We start from the raw sequence: 23942 nt of genomic DNA, 5'->3' as shown, positions 1-23942 counted from the left end.
TGGAGGAGGAAGGGCGAGTCGGATGGGGATTCGGAACGAGTGATGACGATACTGGTGCTGATAAAATAGAGAGAGATGGAAAGGCTTGGAGTGAGGGGAGGAGGGAGACAGAAGGGAGGGAGTGAGGGAGGGAGACGGGAGTGAGGGAAGGAGGGAGACAGGAGGGAGGGAGTGAGGGAGGGAGACGGGAGTGAGGGAGACGGGAGTGAGGGAGAGAGACGGGAGTGAGGGAGGGAGACGGGAGTGAGGGAGGGAGGGAGACGGGAGGGAGGGAGGGAGGGAGACGGGAGTGAGGGAGGGAGACGGGAGTGAGGGAGGGGCTGACACTGATCCAAAGTGCCTTGTGTTGCATCCTCTGAAGTGTGTGTTGTGCCCAGGTGGGTGGTGCCAATGGAACGGGGTCAGGAGCGTGTGGTGGCACTGGTGGACATGGACTGTTTCTACGTACAGGTGGAGCAGAGGACCAATCCCGAGCTCAGGGGAAAGCCATGTGCTGTGGTCCAGTACAAAACCTGGCAGGGAGGGAGGTGAGTGACTCTGTGTGTCCAGCTCACCAGACCAGTGTACTGTGGGGTGTCTTGTGTAATCTCTTCATTTACACCGTGTTCCTCCCCCCCGTATTACCAGGGTAGGGCAGTGTGGTGGTTATGTTACTGGACCAGTGACCCAGGGGCCAGATTCATATCCCAGCGAATGTGAGTTCAAATCCCAGCCAGGTAGTTTGAGAATTTCATGGTATGTTACAGCACAGAAGGAGGCCATTCGGCCCATCGTGCCTGTGCCGGCTCTTTGAAAGAGCGATCCAATTAGTCCCACTCCCCTGCTCTTTCCCCATGGCCCTGTGAATTGTATTTCTCCAATTCCTTTTTGAAAGTTATTATTGAATCTGCTTCCACCGCCCTTTCAGGCAGTGAATTCCAGATCAGAACAACTCGCTGCATAAAAAACATTCTCCTCATCTCCCCTCTGGCTCTTTTGCCGATCACCTTAAATCCGTGTCCTCTGGTCACTGACCCTCCTGCCACTGGAAACAGTTTCTCCTTATTTACTCTGTCAAAACTGTTCATGATTTTGAACACCTCGATCAAATCTCCCCTTAACCTTCTCTGTTCCCAGGAGAACAACCCCAGCTTCTCCAGTCTCTCCACGTAACTGAAGTCCCTCATCCCTGGAATCATTCTAGTAAATCCCTTCTGCACCCTCTCTAAGGCCTTCACATCTTTCCCAAAGTGCGGTGCCCAGAACTGGACACAATACTCCAGTTGTGGTCGAACCAGTGTTTTATAAAGGTTTAGCATAACTTCCTTGCTTTTGTACTCCCGCAGGGATCTGTCTTGGGGCCTCAATTATTCACAATATTTATTAACGACTTAGATGAAGGCATAGAAAGTCTCATATCTAAGTTTGCCGATGACACAAAGATTGGTGGCATTGTAAGCAGTGTCGATGAAAACATAAAATTACAAAGCGATATTGATAGATTAGGTGAATGGGCAAAACTGTGGCAAATGGAATTCAATGTGGACAAATGTGAGGTCATCCACTTTGGATCAAAAAAGGATAGAACAGGGTACTTTCTAAATGGTAAAAAGTTAAAAACAGTGGATGTCCAAAGGGGCTTAGGGGTTCAGGTACATAGATCATTGAAGTGTCATGAACAGGAGCAGAAAATAATCAAGAAGGCAAATGGAATGCTGGCCTTTATATCGAGAGGACTAGAGTACAAGGGGGCAGAAGTTATGCTGCAGCTAAACAAAACCCTGGTTAGACCGCACCTGGAGTACTGTGAGCAGTTCTGGGCACCGCACCTTCGGAAGGACATATTGGCCTTGGAGGGAGTGCAGCGTAGGTTTACTAGAATGATACCTGGACTTCAAGGGTTAAGTTACGAGGAGAGATTACACAAATTGGGGTTGTATTCTCTGGAGTTTCGAAGGTTAAGGGGTGATCTGATCGAAGTTTATAAGATATTAAGGGGAACAGATAGGGTGGATAGAGAGAAACTATTTCCGCTGGTTGGGGATTCTAGGAGTCGGGGGCACAGTCTAAAAATTAGAGCCAGACCTTTCAGGAGTGAGATTAGAAAACATTTCTACACACAAAGGGTGGTAGAAGTTTGGAACTCTCTTCCGCAGACGGCAATTGATACTAGCTCAATTGCTAAATTTAAATGTGAGATAGATAGCTTTTTGGCAACCAAAGGTATTAAGGGATATGGGCCAAAGGCAGGTATATGGAGTTAGATCACAGATCAGCCATGATCTTATCAAATGGCGGAGCAGGCACGAGGGGCTGAATGGCCTACTCCTGTTCCTATGTACTCTCTGTCTCTATTAATAAAGCCCTCGATCTCATATGCTTTGTTAACAGCCTTCTCAACTTGTCCTGTCACCTTCAAAGATTTGTGTACGTGCACCCCCAGGTCTCTCTGTTCCTGCTCCCCCTTTAAAATTGTACCATTTAGTTTATATTGCCTCTCCTCATTCTCCCCACCAAAACGCATCACTTCACACTTCTCTGCGTTAAATTTCATCTGCCATGTGTCCGCCCATTTCACCAGTCTGTCTACGTCCTCCTGAAGTCTGTTACTATCCTCCACATTGTTTACTACATTTCCGAGTTTCATGTCAACTGCAAACGTTGAAATTATACCCTCTATACCCAAATCCAGGTCATTAATATATATTAAAAAGAGCAGCGGTCCTAATACTGACCCCTGGGGAACACCACTGTAAACTTCCATCAAGTCTGAAAAACAACCGTTAACCACTACTCTCTGCTTTCTGTCCTTTATCCAATTTTGTATCCAGGCTGCCGCTGTCCCTTTAATCCCATGGGCTTCAATTTTGCGAACAAGTCGATTATGTGGTACTTTATCAAATGCCTCTTGAAAGTCCATATACACAACATCAACCGCCCTAACCTCATCAACCCTCTCCGTTACTTCATCAAAGAACTCAATCAAGTTAGTCAAATCCATGCTGACTTTCATTTATTAGCCCAGACTTTTCCAAGTGCCAATTCATTTTGTCCCCGATTATTGTCTCTAAAAGTTTCCCCACCACCGACGTTGGGCTGACTGGCCTGTAATTGCCAGGTTTATCCCTCTCCCCTTTTTTGAACAGGGGTGTAACATTTGCAATACTCTATATCGAGGAGGATTGGAAGATTGTGGCCAGAGCCTCCACAATCTCTACCCTTATTTCCCTCAGTAACCTAGGATGCATCCCATCTGGTGACTTTTCTACTTTGAGTATTGCCAATCTTTTAAGTACTTCCTCTTGATCTATTTTTATCCTATCCAATATCGCTGCTACCTCCTCCTTTACTGCTACAATGGCAGCATCCTCTTCTCTAGTGAAGACGGATGCAAAGTATTCATTTAGTGCCTCAGCCATGCCCTCTGACTCTACAAGAAAATCTCTTTTGTCCCTAATCGGTCCCACCCTTCCTTTGACTACCCTTTTACTATTTATACATTTAAAATAGACTTTTAGGTTCCCTTTTATGTTAGCCTCTAATCTATTCTCATACTCTCTCTTTGCCCCTCCTATTCCTTTTTTTAGATCTCCTCTGTACTTTCTGTATTCAGCCTTATTCTCTACTGTATTATGAACAGTACATTGGTCATAATCCCCCTTTTTCTGTTTCATTTTAATCTCCATATCTTTAGTCATCCAGGGAACTCTAGCTTTGGATGCCCTTTCTTTCCCCCTCGTAGAGATTTGTCTCTCTGTGACCAAACCAACTCCTCCTTGAAGGCCTCGCATTGTTCAATTACTGATTGGCCACCAATTTTTGATTCCAATCCACCTGGGCAAGATCCCTTTTAACTCACTGAAATTTGCCCTCCTCTAGTTAAGCATTTTCACATTTGATTGTTCCTTGTCCTTTCCATAACTATTCTAGACCTAATGATATTATGATCACTGTTCCCCAAATGCTCCCCCACTGAAACATGCTCCACCTGCCTCACTTCATGCCCCAGAACTAGATCCAGCACTGTTTCCTTCCTGGTTGGGCTGGAAACACACAGTTCCAGAAAGTTCTCTTGAACACATTTCAGGAATTCCTTCCCCTCTTTGCCCTTTACACTGTTACTGTCCCAGTCTATATTGGGATCACTGAAGCCCCCATTATCACTGCTCTACAGTTTTTGCATCTTTCTGTAATTTGCCTGCAAATTTGCTCCTCTATCTCCTTCCCACTATTTGGCAGCCGACAGTGCACACCCAGTAGTGTAATATTGTTCCTTAATTCTAACCAAATAGGCTGGTGTTACTCATGATAGAAAAGTACCCGGTCTGGATGGGATGGACCGTCTCCTTAAACCCCTCTCCTCTGCCTCCTTCACCCTCACCTCCGACAACAAGTGCGAGGAGCTCATGGATTCTTTGTCAATAAGATTGAGACCATCCGTTCAGCTGCCTCTGCCGTTTCCCTCCCTTCCCCCAGCCCACCAAGACAAACTTCCCCCATGTTTTCCCCCCTTCCCTAGCCCTGAACTCCCATCTTTCTCCAGTTTCTCTCCTATCTCCCCTCATGTCCTCTCCGAGCTCATCTTGACCATGAGACCCACCTCCTGCTCCCTCCACCCTATTCCCACCAAACTGCTGACCACCCAACTTCCCTTCCTGACCCCCATGATAGGTGACATTGTAAACGGTTCCCTCTCCTCAGGTCCTGTCCCCCTCCCCTTCAAATCTGCCATCATCGCACCTCCCCCCTCAAAAAACCACCCATGACCCCTCTGTCCTTGCAAACTCCCGCCCCCATCTCCAACCTCCCTTTCCTCTCCAAAGTCCTTGAAGTTCTTTGTCTCCTCCCTAATCCGTGCCCATCTTTCCCACAAATCCATCTTTGAATCCCTCCAATCAGATTTCCGCCCCTGCCACAGTACTGAAACGGCCCTTATCAAAGTCACCAATGACATCCTGTGTGACTGTGACCGTGGTAAACGATCCCTCCTCATCCTTCCCCACCTGTCTGCAGCCTTGGACACCGAACTCCTCCAACACCTCTCCTCCATCGTCCAGCTGGGTGGGACTGCGTTCACCTGGTTCCATTCTTATCTCTCCCGTCGTAGCCAGAGAATCTCCTGCAGTGGCTTCTCTTCCCACTCCCTCACCGTGACCTCTGGAGTCCCCCCAGGATCTGTCCTTGGCCCCCTCCTCTTCCTCATCGACACACTGCCCCTCGGCAACATCATCCGAAAACACAATGTCAGGTTCCACGTGTGGCTGACGGCCCCCAGCTCCACCTCACCACCTCCTCCCTCGACCCCTCCACTGCCTCTCATTTCTCACACTGCTTCTCCCACATCCAGTCCTGGACGAGCAGGAATTTCCTCCAATTAAATATTGGGAAGTCCGAAACCATTGCCTTCAGTCCCCGCCACAAACTCCATTCCCGAGTCACCGACTCCATCCCTCTCCCCAGCCACTGTCTGAGGCTGAACCAGACCGTTCACAACCCTGGTGTGCTATTTGACCCTGAGATGAGCTCCTGACCCCATATCCTCTCCGTCACCAGGACCGCCGACTTCCACCTCCGTAACATCACCCATCTCTGCCCCTGCCTCAGCTCATCTGCTGCTGAAACCCTCCTCCCTGCCTTTGTTACCTCCAGACTCGACTATTCCATTGCTCTCCTGGCCGGCCTCCCATCTTCCATAAAGTTCAGCTCATCGAAAACTCTGCTGCCTGTATCCAAACTCACACCCAGTCCCGTTCACCCATCACCCCCTGAGCTCGCTGACCCACATCGGCTCCCAGTCCAGGAACGCCTCGATTTTAAAATTCTTGTGTTCAAATCCCCCCACGGCCCTCACCCCTCCCTATCTCTGTAACCCCCTCCATGGCCCTCGTCCCCCCTCCCTATCTCTGTAACCCCCTCCATGGCCCTCGTCCCCCCTCCCTATCTCTGTAACCCCCTCCATGGCCCTCGCCCCTCCCTATCTCTGTAACCCCCTCCATGGCCTCCCCCCTCCCTATCTCTGTAACCCCCTCCATGGCCTCGCCCCTCCCTATCTCTGTAACCCCCTCCATGGCCTCCCCCCTCCCTATCTCTGTAACCCCCTCCATGGCCTCCCCCCTCCCTATCTCTGTAACCCCTCCATGGCCCTCGCCCCTCCCTATCTCTGTAACCCCCTCCATGGCCTCCCCCCTCCCTATCTCTGTAACCCCCTCCATGGCCTCCCCCCTCCCTATCTCTGTAACCCCCTCCATGGCCCTCGCCCCTCCCTATCTCTGTAACCCCCTCCATGGCCCTCCCCCCTCCATATCTCTGTAACCCCCTCCATGGCCCTCGCCCCCTCCCTATCTCTGTAACCCCCTCCATGGCCGTCCGCCTCCCTATCTCTGTAACCCCCTCCATGGTCCTCCCCTCTCCCTATCTCTGTAACCCCCTCCATGGCCCTCGCCCCCTCCCTATCTCTGTAACCCCCTCCATGGCCCTCGCCCCCTCCCTATCTCTGTAACCCCCTCCATGGTCCTCCCCCCTCCCTATCTCTGTAACCCCCTCCATGGCCTCCCCCCTCCCTATCGCTGTAACCCCCCTCCACAGCCCTGGCCCCTCCCTATCTCTGTAACCCCTCCCTATCTCTGTAACCCCCTCCATGGCCTCCGCCCTCCCTATCTCTGTAACCCCCTCCATGGCCCTCCCCCTCCCTATCTCTGTAACCCCCTCCATGACCCTCGCCCCTCCCTATCTCAGTAACCTCCTCCATGGCTTGGCCCCTCCCTATCTCTGTAACCCCCTCCATGGCCCTCGCTCCTCCCTATCTCTGTCACCCCCTCCATGGCCCTCGCCCCTCCCTATCTCTGTAACCCCCTCCATGGCCCTCCCCCCTCCCTATCTCTGTAACCCCCTCCATGGCCCTCGCCCCTCCCTATCTCTGTAACCCCCTCCATGACCCTCGCCCCTCCCTATCTCTGTAACCCCCTCCATGACCCTCGCCCCTCCCTATCTCTGTAACCCCCTCCATGGCCCTCGCCCCTCCCTATCTCTGTAACCCCCTCCATGGCCCTCCCTCCCTATCTCTGTAACCCCCTCCATGGCCCTCCCTCCCTATCTCTGTAACCCCCTCCATGACCCTCGCCCCCCCCCTATCTCTGTAACCCCTCCATGGCCCTCGCCCCTCCCTATCTCTGTAACCTCCTCCATGGCCTCGCCCCTCCCTATCTCAGTAACCTCCTCCATGGCCCTCCCCCCCCCTCCCTATCTCTGTAACCCCCTCCATGACCCTCGCCCCCCCCTATCTCTGTAACCCCTCCATGACCCTCGCCCCTCCCTATCTCAGTAACCTCCTCCATGGCTTCGCCCCTCCCTATCTCTGTAACCCCCTCCATGGCCCTCGCTCCTCCCTCTCTCTGTAACCCCCTCCATGGCCTCGCCCCTCCCTATCTCTGTAACCCCCTCCATGGCTTCGCCCCTCCCTCTCTCTGTAACCCCCTCCATGGCCCTCGTCCCTCCCTATCTCTGTAACCCCCTCCATGGCCCTTACCCCTCCCTATCTCTGTATCCCCCTCCGTGACCCTCGCCCCTCCCTATCTCTGTAACCCCCTCCATGGCCCTCGCCCCTCCCTATCTCAGTAACCCCTCCATGGCCCTCGCCCCTCCCTATCTCAGTAACCTCCTCCATGGCCTCGCCCCCCCCTATCTCTGTAACCCCTCCATGGCCCTCGCTCCTCCCTATCTCTGTAACCCCCTCCATGGCCCTCCCCCCTCCCTATCTCTGTAACCCCTCCATGGCCCTCGCTCCTCCCGATCTCTGTAACCCCCTCCATGGCCCTCGTCCCTCCCTATCTCTGTAACCCACTCCATGGCCCTCGCCCCTCCCTATCTCTGTAACCCCCTCCATGACCCTCGCCCCTCCCTATCTCTGTAACCCCCTCCATGGCCCTCGCCCCTCCCTATCTCTGTAACCCCCTCCATGGCCCTCGCCCCTCCCTATCTCTGTAACCCCCTCCATGGCCCTCCCTCCTCCCGATCTCTGTAACCCCCTCCATGACCCTCGCCCCCCCCTATCTCAGTAACCTCCTCCATGGCCCTCGCCCCCTCCCTATCTCTGTAACCCCCTCCATGACCCTCGCCCCCCCCTATCTCTGTAACCCCTTCATGGCCCTCGCCCCTCCCTATCTCAGTAACCTCCTCCATGGCCTCGCCCCTCCCTATCTCAGTAACCTCCTCCATGGCTTCGCCCCTCCCTATCTCTGTAACCCCCTCCATGGCCCTTACCCCTCCCTATCTCTGTAACCCCCTCCATGACCCTCGCCCCTCCCTATCTCTGTAACCCCCTCCATGGCCCTCGCCCCTCCCTATCACTGTAACCCCCTCCATGGCCCTCCCTCCTCCCTATCTCTGTAACCCCCTCCATGACCCTCGCCCCCCCCTATCTCTGTAACCCCTCCATGGCCCTCGCCCCTCCCTATCTCAGTAACCTCCTCCATGGCCTCGCCCCTCCCTATCTTTGTAACCCCTCCATGGCCTCGCCCCTCCCTATCTCAGTAACCTCCTCCATGGCCCTCCCCCCCCTCCCTATCTCTGTAACCCCCTCCATGGCCCTCCCTCCTCCCTATCTCTGTAACCCCCTCCATGGCCCTCCCTCCTCCCTATCTCTGTCACCCCCTCCATGACCCTCGCCCCCCCCTATCTCTGTAACCTCCTCCATGGCCCTCCCCCCTCCCTATCTCTGTAACCCCCTCCAGCCCTACAACCCTCCGAGATCTCTGCGTTCCTCCAATTTTTGCCTCTTGCGCATCCCCCGATTTTAATCGCTCCACCATTGGCGGCCGTGCCTTCAGCTGCCTCGGCCCTAAGCTCTGGAATTCCCTCCCTAAACCTCTCCGCCTCTCTCTCCTCCTTTAAGACGCTCCCTAAAACCTCCCTCTGTGACCAAGCTTTTGGTCACCTGTCCTAATATCGCCTTATGTGACTTGGTGTTAAATTTTGTCTGATAATCACTCCCGTGAAGCACCTTGGGACGTTTTACGATATAAAAGGCACGATATAAATACAGGTTGCTGCCGTCCTTACCCAGCCTGGGCCGAGATGTGACTCCAGTCCCCACACCAAAGTGGTTGACTCTGAACTGCCCTCTGAAGTGGCCCAGCAAGAGATTCAGTTGCATTGAACCGGGGCAAATACGCTCACAGGTTGGGGAGACTGGAGCCTTCGCTGATTATCCCCTCTCCCAGCTCGAACACCCATCACCTCCTGCCTGGCACCCGGTGCACGAATTTGTTCGACTGGTTTTTGAAGGACATGTTTCTGTTTTGGGTCAGGACTCTCGAGGATGACAAACCACAAAATGGTCGTCTGCTTTCATCAACAGACCAAGAACAACAGAGCTGGGAGATACCCACAGTCTGTTGACCTGTCCCAATCACCCACAATCTGTTGACCTGTCCCAATCACCCACAGTCTGTTAACCTGTCCCAATCACCCTCAGTCTGTTAACCTGTCCCAATCACCCTCAGTCTGTTAACCTGTCCCAATCACCCACACTCTGTTAACCTGTCCCAATCACCCACAGTCTGTTAACCTGTCCCAATCACCCACAGTCTGTTAACCTGTCCCACCCACAGTCTGTTAACCTGTCCCAATCACCCACAGTCTGTTAACCTGTCCCAATCACCCACAGTCTGTTAACCTGTCCCAATCACCCACAGTCTGTTAACCTGTCCCAATCACCCACAGTCTGTTAACCTGTCCCAATCACCCACACTCTGTTAACCTGTCACAATCACCCACACTCTGTTAACCTGTCCCAATCACCCACACTCTGTGAACCTGTCCCAATCACCCACAGTCTGTTAACCTGTCCCAATCACCCACACTCTGTTAACCTGTCCCAATCACCCACACTCTGTTAACCTGTCCCAATCACCCTCAGTCTGTTAACCTGTCCCAATCACCCTCAGTCTGTTAACCTGTCCCAATCACCCACAGTCTGTTAACCTGTCCCAATCACCCACAGTCTGTTAACCTGTCCCAATCACCCACAGTCTGTTAACCTGTCCCACCCACAGTCTGTTAACCTGTCCCAATCACCCACAGTCTGTTAACCTGTCCCAATCACCCACAGTCTGTTAACCTGTCCCAATCACCCACAGTCTGTTAACCTGTCCCAATCACCCACAGTCTGTTAACCTGTCCCAATCACCCACAGTCTGTTAACCTGTCCCAATCACCCTCAGTCTGTTAACCTTTCCCAATCACCCACAGTCTGTTAACCTGTCCCAATCACCCACAGTCTGTTAACCTGTCCCAATCACCCTCAGTCTGTTAACCTGTCCCAATCACCCACAGTCTGTTGACCTGTCCCAATCACCCACAGTCTGTTGACCTGTCCCAATCACTCACAGTCTGTTGACCTGTCCCAATCACCCACAGTCTGTTAACCTGTCCCAATCACCCACAGTCTGTTAACCTGTCCCAATCACCCACAGTCTGTTAACCTGTCCCAATCACCCACAGTCTGTTAACCTGTCCCAATCACCCACAGTCTGTTAACCTGTCCCAATCACCCACAGTCTGTTAACCTGTCCCAATCACTCACACTCTGTTGACCTGTCCCAATCATCCACACTCTGTTAACCTGTCCCAATCACCCACAGTCTGTTAACCTGTCCCAATCACCCACAGTCTGTTAACCTGTCCCACCCACAGTCTGTTAACCTGTCCCAATCACCCTCAGTCTGTTAACCTGTCCCAATCACCCACAGTCTGTTAACCTGTCCCAATCACCCACAGTCTGTTCACCTGTCCCACCCACAGTCTGTTAACCTGTCCCAATCACCATCAGTCTGTTACCTGTCCCAATCACCCACAGTCTGTTAACCTGTCCCAATCACCCACAGTCTGTTAACCTGTCCCAATCACTCACAGTCTGTTAACCTGTCCCAATCACCCACAGTCTGTTGACCTGTCCCAATCACCCACAGTCTGTTAACCTGTCCCACCCACAGTCTGTTAACCTGTCCCAATCACCCACAATCTGTTGACCTGTCCCAATCACCCACAGTCTGTTAACCTGTCCCAATCACCCTCAGTCTGTTAACCTGTCCCAATCACCCTCTGTCTGTTAACCTGTCCCAATCTCCCACAGTCTGTTAACCTGTCCCAATCACCCACAGTCTGTTAACCTGTCCCAATCACCCACAGTCTGTTAACCTGTCCCAATCACCCTCTGTCTGTTAACCTGTCCCAATCTCCCACAGTCTGTTAACCTGTCCCAATCACCCACAGTCTGTTAACCTGTCCCAATCACCCACAGTCTGTTAACCTGTCCCAATCACCCTCAGTCTGTTAACCAGTCCCAATCACCCTCTGTCTGTTAACCTGTCCCAATCTCCCACAGTCTGTTAACCTGTCCCAATCACCCACAGTCTGTTAACCTGTCCCAATCACCCACAGTCTGTTAACCTGTCCCAATCACCCACAGTCTGTTAACCTGTCCCAATCACCCACAGTCTGTTAACCTGTCCCAGTCACCCACAGTCTGTTAACCTGTCCCAATCACCCACAGTCTGTTAACCTGTCCCAATCACCCTCAGTCTGTTGACCTGTCCCAATCACCCACAGTCTGTTAACCTGTCCCACCCACAGTCTGTTAACCTGTCCCAGTCACCCACAGTCTGTTAACCTGTCCCAATCACCCTCAGTCTGTTGACCTGTCCCAATCACCCACAGTCTGTGAACCTGTCCCACCCACAGTCTGTTAACCTGTCCCAGTCACCCACACTCTGTTAACCTGTCCCAATCACCCTCAGTCTGTTGAACTGTCCCAATCACCCACAGTCTGGTAACCTGTCCCAATCACCCACAGTCTGTTGACCTGTCCCAATCATCCACACTCTGTTAACCTGTCCCAATCACCCACAGTCTGTTAACCTGTCCCAATCACCCACAGTCTGTTGACCTGTCCCAATCACCCACAGTCTGTTAACCTGTCCCAATCACCCACAGTCTGTTAACCTGTCCCAATCACCCTGAGTCTGTTAACCTGTCCCAATCACCCACAGTCTGTTAACCTGTCCCAATCACCCACAGTCTGTTAACCTGTCCCAATCACCCTCAGTCTGTTAACCTGTCCCAATCACCCTGAGTCTGTTAACCTGTCCCAATCACCCTCAGTCTGTTAACCTGTCCCAATCACCCACAGTCTGTTAACCTGTCCCAATCACCCACAGTCTGTTAACCTGTCCCAATCACCCACAGTCTGTTAACCTGTCCCAATCACCCACACTCTGTTAACCTGTCCCAATCACCCTGAGTCTGTTAACCTGTCCCAATCACCCTCAGTCTGTTAACCTGTCCCAATCACCCTCAGTCTGTTAACCTGTCCCAATCACCCACAGTCTGTTAACCTGTCCCAATCACCCACAGTCTGTTAACCTGTCCCAATCACCCACAGTCTGTTAACCTGTCCCAATCACCCACAGTCTGTTAACCTGTCCCAATCACCCACAGTCTGTTAACCTGTCCCACCCACAGTCTGTTAACCTGTCCCAATCACCCACAGTCTGTTAACCTGTCCCAATCACCCACACTCTGTTAACCTGTCCCAATCACCCACAGTCTGTTAACCTGTCCCACCCACAGTCTGTTAACCTGTCCCAATCACCCACAGTCTGTTAACCTGTCCCAATCACCCACAGTCTGTTAACCTGTCCCAATCACTCACAGTCTGTTAACCTGTCCCAATCACCCACAGTCTGTTAACCTGTCCCAATCACCCACAGTCTGTTGACCTGTCCCAATCACCCACAGTCTGTTAACCTGTCCCAATCACCCACAGTCTGTTAACCTGTCCCAATCACCCACAGTCTGTTAACCTGTCCCAATCACCCTCAGTCTGTTAACCTGTCCCAATCACCCACAGTCTGTTAACCTGTCCCAATCACCCAGTCTGTTAACCTGTCCCAATCACCCACAGTCTGTTAACCTGTCCCAATCACCCACAGTCTGTTAACCTGTCCCAATCACCCTCAATCTGTTAACCTGTCCCACCCACAGTCTGTTAACCTGTCCCAATCACCCACACTCTGTTAACCTGTCCCAATCACCCACAGTCTGTTAACCTGTCCCAATCACCCTCAGTCTGTTAACCTGTCCCAATCACCCACAGTCTGTTAACCTGTCCCAATCACCCACAGTCTGTTAACCTGTCCCAATCACCCTCAGTCTGTTAACCTGTCCCAATCACCCTGAGTCTGTTAACCTGTCCCAATCACCCACAGTCTGTTAACCTGTCCCACCCACAGTCTGTTAACCTGTCCCAATCACCCACAGTCTGTTAACCTGTCCCAATCACCCACACTCTGTTAACCTGTCCCAATCACCCACAGTCTGTTAACCTGTCCCACCCACAGTCTGTTAGCCTGTCCCAATCACCCACAGTCTGTTAACCTGTCCCAATCACCCACAGTCTGTTAACCTGTCCCAATCACTCACAGTCTGTTAACCTGTCCCAATCACCCACAGTCTGTTAACCTGTCCCAATCACCCACAGTCTGTTGACCTGTCCCAATCACCCACAGTCTGTTAACCTGTCCCAATCACCCACAGTCTGTTAACCTGTCCCAATCACCCACAGTCTGTTAACCTGTCCCAATCACCCTCAGTCTGTTAACCTGTCCCAATCACCCACAGTCTGTTAACCTGTCCCAATCACCTAGTCTGTTAACCTGTCCCAATCACCCACAGTCTGTTAACCTGTCCCAATCACCCACAGTCTGTTAACCTGTCCCAATCACCCTCAATCTGCTAACCTGTCCCACCCACAGTCTGTTAACCTGTCCCAATCACCCACACTCTGTTAACCTGTCCCAATCACCCACAGTCTGTTAACCTGTCCCAATCACCCTCAGTCTGTTAACCTGTCCCAATCACCCACAGTCTGTTAACCAGTCCCAATCACCCACAGTCTGTTAACCTGTCCCAATCACCCACAGTCTGTTAACCTGTCCCAATCACCCACACTCTGTTAACCTGTCCCAATCACCCACAGTCTGTTAACCTGTCCCAATCACCCACAGTCTGTTGACCTGTCCCAATCACCCACAGTCTGTTAACCTGTCCCACCCACAGTCTGTTAACCTGTCCCAATCACCCACAGTCTGTTAACCTGTCCCAATCACCCACACTCTGTTAACCTGTCCCACCCACACTCTGTTAACCTGTCCCAATCACCCACAGTCTGTTAACCTGTCCCAATCACCCTCAGTCTGTTAACCCGTCCCAATCACCCACAGTCTGTTAACCTGTCCCAATCACCCACACTCTGTTAACCTGTCCCAATCACCCACAGTCTGTTAACCTGTCCCAATCACCCACAGTCTGTTAACCTGTCCCACCCACAGTCTGTTAACCTGTCCCAATCACCCACAGTCTGTTAACCTGTCCCAATCACCCACAGTCTGTTAACCTGTCCCAATCACCCTCAGTCTGTTAACCTGTCCCAATCACCCACAGTCTGTGAACCTGTCCCAATCACCCACAGTCTGTTAGCCTGTCCCACCCACAGTCTGTTAACCTGTCCCACCCACAGTCTGTTAACCTGTCCCAATCACCATCAGTCTGTTAACCTGTCCCAATCACCCACAGTCTGTTAACCTGTCCCAATCACCCACAGTCTGTTAACCTGTCCCAATCACCCACAGTCTGTTAACCTGTCCCAATCACCCACAGTCTGTTAACCTGTCCCAATCACCCTCAGTCTGTTAACCTGTCCCACCCACAGTCTGTTAACCTGTCCCAATCACCCACAGTCTGTTAACCTGTCCCAATCACCCACAGTCTGTTAACCTGTCCCAATCACCCACAGTCTGTTAACCTGTCCCAATCACCCACAGTCTGTTAACCTGTCCCAATCACCCACAGTCTGTTAACCTGTCCCAATCACCCACAGTCTGTTCACCTGTCCCAATCACCCACAGTCTGTTAACCTGTCCCATTCACCCACACTCTGTTAACCTGTCCCAGTCACCCTCACTCTGTTAACCTGTCCCAATCACCCACAGTCTGTTGACCTGTCCCAATCACCCACAGTCTGTTAACCTGTCCCAATCACCCACAGTCTGTTAACCTGTCCCAATCACCCACACTCTGTTAACCTGTCCCAATCACCCACACTCTGTTAATCTGTCCCAGTCACCCTCACTCTGTTAACCTGTCCCAATCACCCACAGTCTGTTGACCTGTCCCAATCACCCACAGTCTGTTGACCTGTCCCAATCACCCACAGTCTGTTAACCTGTCCCAATCACCCACAGTCTGTTAACTTGTCCCAATCACCCTCAGTCTGTTAACCTGTCCCAATCACCCACAGTCTGTTAACCTGTCCCAATCACCCACAGTCTGTTAACCTGTCCCAATCACCCACAGTCTGTTAACCTGTCCCACCCACAGTCTGTTAACCTGTCCCAATCACCCACAGTCTGTTAACCTGTCCCACCCACAGTCTGTTAACCTGTCCCAATCACCCACAGTCTGTTAACCTGTCCCAATCACCCACAGTCCGTTAACGTGTCCCAATCACCCACAGTCTGTTAACCTGTCCCAATCACCCACAGTCTGTTAACGTGTCCCAATCACCCACAGTCTGTTAACCTGTCCCAATCACCCACAGTCTGTTAACCTGTCCCAATCACCCACAGTCTGTTAACCTGTCCCAATCACCCACAGTCTGTTAACCTGTCCCACCCACAGTCTGTTAACCTGTCCCAATCACCCTCACTCTGTTAACCTGTCCCAATCACCCTCAATCTTTTAACCTGTCCCAATCACCCACAGTCTGTTAACCTGTCCCAATCACCCACAGTCTGTTAACCTGTCCCAATCACCCACAGTCTGTTGACCTGTCCCAATCACCCTCAGTCTGTTAACCTGTCCCAATCACCCACAGTCTGTTAACCTGTCCCAATCACCCACAGTCTGTTGACGTGTCCCAATCACCCACAGTCTGTTAACCTGTCCCAATCACCCACAGTCTGTTAACCTGTCCCAATCACCCACAGTCTGTTGACGTGTCCCAATCACCCACAGTCTGTTGACCTGTCCCAATCACCCACAGTCTGTTAACCTGTCCCAATCACCCACAGTCCGTTAACGTGTCCCAATCACCCACAGTCTGTTAACCTGTCCCAATCACCCACAGTCTGTTAACGTGTCCCAATCACCCACTGTCTGTTAACCTGTCCCAATCACCCACAGTCTGTTAACCTGTCCCAATCACCCACAGTCTGTTAACCTGTCCCAATCACCCACAGTCTGTTAACCTGTCCCACCCACAGTCTGTTAACCTGTCCCAATCACCCTCACTCTGTTAACCTGTCCCAATCACCCTCAATCTTTTAACCTGTCCCAATCACCCACAGTCTGTTAACCTGTCCCAATCACCCACAGTCTGTTAACCTGTCCCAATCACCCACAGTCTGTTAACCTGTCCCAATCACCCTCAGTCTGTTAACCTGTCCCAATCACCCACAGTCTGTTAACCTGTCCCAATCACCCACAGTCTGTTGACGTGTCCCAATCACCCACAGTCTGTTGACCTGTCCCAATCACCCACAGTCTGTTGACCTGTCCCAATCACCCGAGACTCCAGGATGGTGTGTTGCCTCCCTGGTGCAAGGATCAAGGATGTCTCGGAGCGGCTACAGAACATTTTGGAGGGGGAGGGCGAACAGCCAGCTGTCGTGGTGCACATAGGCACCAACGATATAGATAAAAAAGGGGATGAGGTCCTAAAAGCAGAATATAGGGAGTTAGGAGGTAAATTAAAAAATAGGACCTCAAAGGTAGTAATCTCAGGATTGCTGCCAGTGCCACGTGCTAGTCAGAGTAGAAATAGGAGGATATTTCAAATGAATACGTGGCTAGAGGAATGGTGCAAGGGGGAGGGATTCAAATTCCTGGGACACTGGAAACGGTTCTGGGGGAGGTGGGACCAGTACAAACCGGATGGTCTGCACCTGGGCAGGGCCGGGACCGCTGTCCTAGGAGGAGTGTTTGCTAGTGCTGTTGGGGAGGGTTTAAACTAAAGTGGCAGGGGGTTGGGAACCTGAGCAGGGAGAGAGAGGAAAGCGTAACAGGAAGGGACAGAAGGTATGGAGTAATAGGTAAAGTGTTAAAAAAGGAAAAAGCAGGAACTAAGCGTCACAAAACAGATTTGAAAGTTCTTTATCTGAATGCACGTAGCATTCGTAATAAAATGGACGAGTTAACGGCACAAATAACTACGTATGGGTATGATCTTGTGGCCATTACAGAAACATGGCTGCAGGGTGACAACGACTGGGAATTAAATATGCCAGGGTATTTAACAATCAGGAAGGACAGGCAGGAAGGAAGGGGAGGTGGGGTGGCTATGTTAATAAAGGAAGGAATCACTGTAATACAGAGAAATGATATTGGGACAAAGCATCAAGATAATGAAACAGTTTGGGTGGAGATAAGGAATAATAAGGGAAAAAAACATTAGTGGGCGTAGTATATAGGCCTCCTAATAGTTGCAACTCTGCTGGAAGAAGTATTAATCAGGAGATAGTCGGGGCATGTAATAAGGGAACAGCCATAATTATGGGGGATTTTAATTATCATATTAACTGGACAAATCAAATTGGGCAGAGCAGCCTTGAGGACGAGTTCATTGAGTGCATCAGGGATGGATTTCTTGAGCAGTATGGAACTGATCCTACAAGGGGGCAGGCAACCTTGGACCTGGTCCTGTGTAATGAGTCAGGATTAATTAATAATGTCCTAGTTAAGGATCCCCTTGGAACGAGCGACCACAACATGGTTGAATTCCATATCCAATTAGAGGGTGAGAAGGTTGATTCTCAAACAAGCGTACTGAGCTTGAATAAAGGAGACTATGATGGTATGAGAGCGGAATTGATTAAAGTGGACTGGGAAAATAGATTAAAGGGTAAGACGGTACATGAGCAGTGGTGTTCATTTAGGGAGTTATTTTACAACTTTCAAAATAAATATATTCCACTGAGGAAAAAAGGGTGTAAAAGAAATGACAGCCACCCGTGGCTAAGTAAAGAAATCAAGGATAGTATCCGACTAAAAACAAGGACATATAAGGTAGCCAAACTTAGTGGGAGGATAGAAGATTGGGAATTCTTCAAAAGACAGCAAAAAGTAACTAAAGGATTGATTAAGAAAGGGAAGTTAGATTATGAAAAGAAATTAGCAAAAAATATAAAAACAGATAGCAAGAGTTTCTATAGTTATATAAAAAGAAAAAGGGTGGCTAAGGCAAACATAGGTCCCTTAGAGGATGAGACCGGGAAATTAATGGTGGGAAACATGGAGATGGCAAAAATGCTGAACAAATATTTTGTTTCAGTCTTTACAGTAGAGGACACTAAGAATATCCCAACACTGGACAAACAGGGGACTCTCGGGGGGGAGGAGCTAAATACGATTAAAATCACTCAAGAGATGGTACTCAGTAAAATAATGGGACTCAAGGCGGATAAATCCCCTGGACCTGATGGCTTCCATCCTAGGGTCTTGAGGGAAGTGGCAGTAGGGATTGTGGATGCTTTGGTGATAGTTTTCCAAAATTCCCTGGACTCAGGAGAGGTCCCGGCAGATTGGAAAACTGCTAATGTAACACCGTTATTTAAAAAGGGTAGTAGGCAGAAGGCTGGAAATTATAGGCCAGTTAGCTTAACATCTGTGGTGAGTAAAATTTTGGAGTCTATTATTAAGGAGACAGTAACGGAACATTTAGATAAGCATAATTTAATAGGACAAAGTCAGCATGGCTTTATGAAGGGGAAGTCATGTCTGACAAATTTGCTTGAGTTCTTCGAGGATATAACGTATAGGGTGGATAAAGGGGAACCAGTGGACATAGTGTATTTAGACTTCCAGAAGGCATTCGACAAGGTGCCACATAAAAGATTATTACTTAAGATAAAAAATCACGGGATTGGGGGTAATATTCTGGCATGGGTGGAGGATTGGTTATCAAACAGGAAACAGAGAGTTGGGATAAATGGTTCATTTTCGGACTGGCAACCAGTAACCAGTGGTGTTCCACAGGGGTCGGTGCTGGGTCCCCAACTCTTTACAATCTATATTAACGATTTGGAGGAGGGGACCGAGTGCAACATATCAAAATTTGCAGATGATACAAAGATGGGAGGGAAAGTAGAGAGTGAGGAGGACATAAAAAACCTGCAAGGGGATATAGACAGGCTGGGTGAGTGGGCGGAGATTTGGCAGATGCAATATAATATTGGAAAATGTGAGGTTATGCACTTTGGCAGGAAAAATCAGAGAGCAAGTTATTTTCTTAATGGCGAGAGACTGGAAAGTACTGCAGTACAAAGGGATCTGGGGGTCCTAGTGCAAGAAAATCAAAAAGTTGGTATGCAGGTGCAGCAGGTGATCAAGAAAGCCAACGGAATGTTGGCTTTTATTGCTCGGGGGATAGAATATAAAAACAGGGAGGTATTGCTGCAGTTATATAAGGTATTGGTGAGACCGCACCTGGAATACTGCATACAGTTTTGGTCTCCATACTTAAGAAAAGACATACTTGCTCTCGAGGCAGTACAAAGAAGGTTCACTCGGTTAATCCCGGGGATGAGGGGGCGGACATATGAGGAGAGGTTGAGTAGATTGGGACTCTACTCATTGGAGTTCAGAAGAATGAGAGGCGATCTTATTGAAACATATAAGATTGTGAAGGGTCTTGATCGGGTGGATGCAGTAAGGATGTTCCCAAAGATGGGTGAAACTAGAACTAGGGGGCATAATCTTAGAATAAGGGGCTGCTCTTTCAAAACTGAGATGAGGAGAAACTTCTTCACTCAGAGGGTGGTAGGTCTGTGGAATTTGCTGCCCCAGGAAGCTGTGGAAGCTACATCATTAAATAAATTTAAAACAGAAATAGACAGTTTCCTAGAAGTAAAGGGAATTAGGGGTTATGGGGAGCGGGCAGGAAATTGGACATGAAGCTGAGTTCGGATCGGTCAATGCCCTGTGGGTGGCGGAGAGGGCCCAGGGGCTATGTGGCCGGGTCCTGCTCCGACTTCTTGTGTTCTTTAGATTTGTGGTTGGGATCAGATCAGCCATGATCTTATTGAATGGCGGAGCAGGCTCGAGGGGCCGATTGGCCTACTCCTGCTCCAATATCTTATGTTCTTATGTTCTTATGACCTGTCCCAATCACCCACAGTCTGTTAACCTGTCCCAATCACCCTCACTCTGTTAACCTGTACCAATCACCCACAGTCTGTGAACCTGTCCCAATCACCCTCAGTCTGTTGACCTGTCCCAATCACCCACAGTCTGTTGACCTGTCCCAATCACCACAGTCTGTTAACCTGTCCCAATCACCCACAGTCTGTTAACCTGTCCCAGTCACCCTCAGTCTGTTAACCTGTCCCACCCACAGTCTGTGAACCTGTCCCAGTCACCCACAGTCTGTTAACCTGTCCCAATCACCCACAGTCTGTTGACCTGTCCCAATCACCCTCAGTCTGTTGACCTGTCCCAATCACCCACAGTCTGTTAACCTGTCCCAATCACCCTCAGTCTGTTAACCTGTCCCAATCACCCTCAGTCTGTTAACCTGTCCCAATCACCCACAGTCTGTTAACCTGTCCCAGTCACCCACACTCTGTTAACCTGTCCCACCCACAGTCTGTTAACCTGTCCCAATCACTCACACTCTGTTAACCTGTCCCAATCATCCACAGTCTGTTGACCTGTCCCAATCACCCACAGTCTGTTGACCTGTCCCAATCACCCACAGTATGTTGACCTGTCCCAGTCACCCACAGTCTGTTAACCTGTCCCACCCACAGTCTGTTAACCTGTCCCAATCACCCACAGTCTGTTAACCTGTCCCAATCACCCACAGTCTGTTAACCTGTCCCAATCACCCACAGTCTGTTAACCTGTCCCAATCACCCACAGTCTGTTAACCTGTCCCAATCACCCACAGTCTGTTAACCTGTCCCAATCACCCACACTCTGTTAACCTGTCCCAATCACCCACAGTCTGTTAACCTGTCCCAATCACCCACAGTCTGTTAACCTGTCCCAATCACCCACAGTCTGTTAACCTGTCCCAATCACCCACAGTCTGTTAACCTGTCCCAATCACCCACAGTCTGTTAACCTCTCCCAATCACCCACAGTCTGTTAACCTGTCCCACCCACAGTCTGTTAACCTGTCCCAATCACCCACAGTCTGTTAACCTGTCCCACCCACAGTCTGTTAACCTGTCCCAATCACCCACAGTCTGTTAACCTGTCCCAATCACCCACAGTCTGTTAACGTGTCCCAATCACCCACAGTCTGTTAACGTGTCCCAATCACCCACAGTCTGTTAACCTGTCCCAATCACCCACAGTCTGTTGACCTGTCCCAATCACCCACAGTCTGTTAACCTGTCCCAATCACCCACAGTCTGTTGACCTGTCCCAATCACCCACAGTCTGTTAACCTGTCCCAATCACCCACAGTCTGTTAACCTGTCCCAATCACCCACAGTCTGTTGACCTGTCCCAATCACCCACAGTCTGTTGACCTGTCCCAATCACCCACACTCTGTTAACCTGTCCCAATCACCCACAGTCTGTTAACCTGTCCCAATCACCCTCAGTCTGTTAACCTGTCCCAATCACCCACAGTCTGTTAACCTGTCCCAATCACCCACAGTCTGTTAACCTGTCCCACCCACAGTCTGTTAACCTGTCCCAATCACCCTCAGTCTGTTAACCTGTCCCAATCACCCACAGTCTGTTAACCTGTCCCACCCACACTCTGTTGACCTGTCCCAATCACCCACAGTCTGTTGACCTGTCCCAATCACCCACAGTCTGTTAACCTGTCCCAATCACCCACAGTCTGTTGACCTGTCCCAATCACCCACAGTCTGTTGACCTGTCCCAGTCACCCACAGTCTGTTAACCTGTCCCACCCACAGTCTGTTAACCTGTCCCAATCACCCACAGTCTGTTAACCTGTCCCAATCACCCACAGTCTGTTAACCTGTCCCAATCACCCACAGTCTGTTGACCTGTCCCAATCACCCACAGTCTGTTGACCTGTCCCAATCACCCACAGTCTGTTAACCTGTCCCAATCATCCACAGTCTGTTAACCTGTCCCAATCATCCACAGTCTGTTGACCTGTCCCAATCACCCACACTCTGTTAACCTGTCCCAATCACCCACAGTCTGTTAACCTGTCCCAATCATCCACAGTCTGTTAACCTGTCCCAATCACCCACAGTCTGTTAACCTGTCCCAATCACCCACAGTCTGTTAACCTGTCCCAATCACCCACACTCTGTTAACCTGTCCCAATCACCCACAGTCTGTTAACCTGTCCCAATCACCCACAGTCTGTTAACCTGTCCCAATCACCCACAGTCTGTTAACCTGTCCCAATCACCCACAGTCTGTTAACCTGTCCCAATCATCCACAGTCTGTTAACCTGTCCCAATCACCCACGGTCTGTTAACCTGTCCCAATCACTCACAGTCTGTTAACCTGTCCCAATCACCCACAGTCTGTTGACCTGTCCCAATCACCCTCAGTCTGTTAACCTGTCGCAATCACCCACAGTCTGTTGACCTGTCCCAATCACCCACATTCTGTTAACCTGTCCCAATCACCCACAGTCTGTTAACCTGTCCCAATCACCCACAGTCTGTTAACCTGTCCCAATCACCCACAGTCTGTTAACCTGTCCCAATCACCCACAGTCTGTTAACCTGTCCCAATCACCCACAGTCTGTTAACCTGTCCCAATCACCCACAGTCTGTTGACCTGTCCCAATCACCCTCAGTCTGTTAACCTGTCCCAATCACCCACAGTCTGTTGACCTGTCCCAATCACCCACAGTCTGTTAACCTGTCCCAATCACCCACAGTCTGTTAACCTGTCCCAATCACCCACAGTCTGTTGACCTGTCCCAATCACCCACAGTCTGTTAACCTGTCCCAATCACCCTCAGTCTGTTAACCTGTCCCAATCACCCACAGTCTGTTGACCTGTCCCAATCACCCACAGTCTGTTGACCTGTCCCAATCACCCTCAGTCTGTTGACCTGTCCCAATCACCCACAGTCTGTTAACCTGTCCCAATCACCCACAGTCTGTTAACCTGTCCCAATCACCCTCAGTCTGTTAACCTGTCCCAATCACCCACAGTCTGTTAACCTGTCCCAATCACCCACAGTCTGTTGACCTGTCCCAATCACCCACAGTCTGTTAACCTGTCCCAATCACCCACAGTCTGTTGACCTGTCCCAATCACCCACAGTCTGTTGACCTGTCCCAGTCACCCACAGTCTGTTAACCTGTCCCACCCACAGTGTGTTAACCTGTCCCAATCACCCACAGTCTGTTAACCTGTCCCAATCACCCACAGTCTGTTAACCTGTCCCAATCACCCACAGTCTGTTAACCTGTCCCAATCACCCACAGTCTGTTAACCTGTCCCAATCACCCACACTCTGTTAACCTGTCCCAATCACCCACAGTCTGTTAACCTGTCCCAATCACCCACAGTCTGTTAACCTGTCCCAATCACCCACAGTCTGTTAACCTGTCCCAATCACCCACAGTCTGTTAACCTGTCCCAATCACCCACAGTCTGTTAACCTCTCCCAATCACCCACAGTCTGTTAACCTGTCCCACCCACAGTCTGTTAACCTGTCCCAATCACCCACAGTCTGTTAACCTGTCCCACCCACAGTCTGTTAACCTGTCCCAATCACCCACAGTCTGTTAACCTGTCCCAATCACCCACAGTCTGTTAACGTGTCCCAATCACCCACAGTCTGTTAACGTGTCCCAATCACCCACAGTCTGTAAACCTGTCCCAATCACCCACAGTCTGTTGACCTGTCCCAATCACCCACAGTCTGTTAACCTGTCCCAATCACCCAC

General features: G+C 50.6%; 1 protein-coding gene across 1 annotated transcript in view; it reads left to right on the top strand.

Annotated features, from left to right (window-relative positions):
- The first annotated feature begins 381 nt into the window (after positions 1–381).
- The window catches only part of polh (polymerase (DNA directed), eta), a 112254-nt gene continuing 88693 nt past the window's right edge, over positions 382–23942 (top strand). The window contains exon 1 of the mRNA XM_067979356.1: positions 382–527. Coding sequence (XP_067835457.1) covers positions 391–527 — 137 coding nt within the window. The 5' untranslated portion in view covers positions 382–390. The remainder of the gene's footprint in view (positions 528–23942) is intronic.

This window comes from Heptranchias perlo, unplaced genomic scaffold (genome assembly GCF_035084215.1).
Source record: "Heptranchias perlo isolate sHepPer1 unplaced genomic scaffold, sHepPer1.hap1 HAP1_SCAFFOLD_441, whole genome shotgun sequence".
NCBI classification, from domain to species: Eukaryota; Metazoa; Chordata; class Chondrichthyes; order Hexanchiformes; family Hexanchidae; genus Heptranchias; species Heptranchias perlo.
This window is presented reverse-complemented; position numbering and strand designations above follow the sequence as displayed.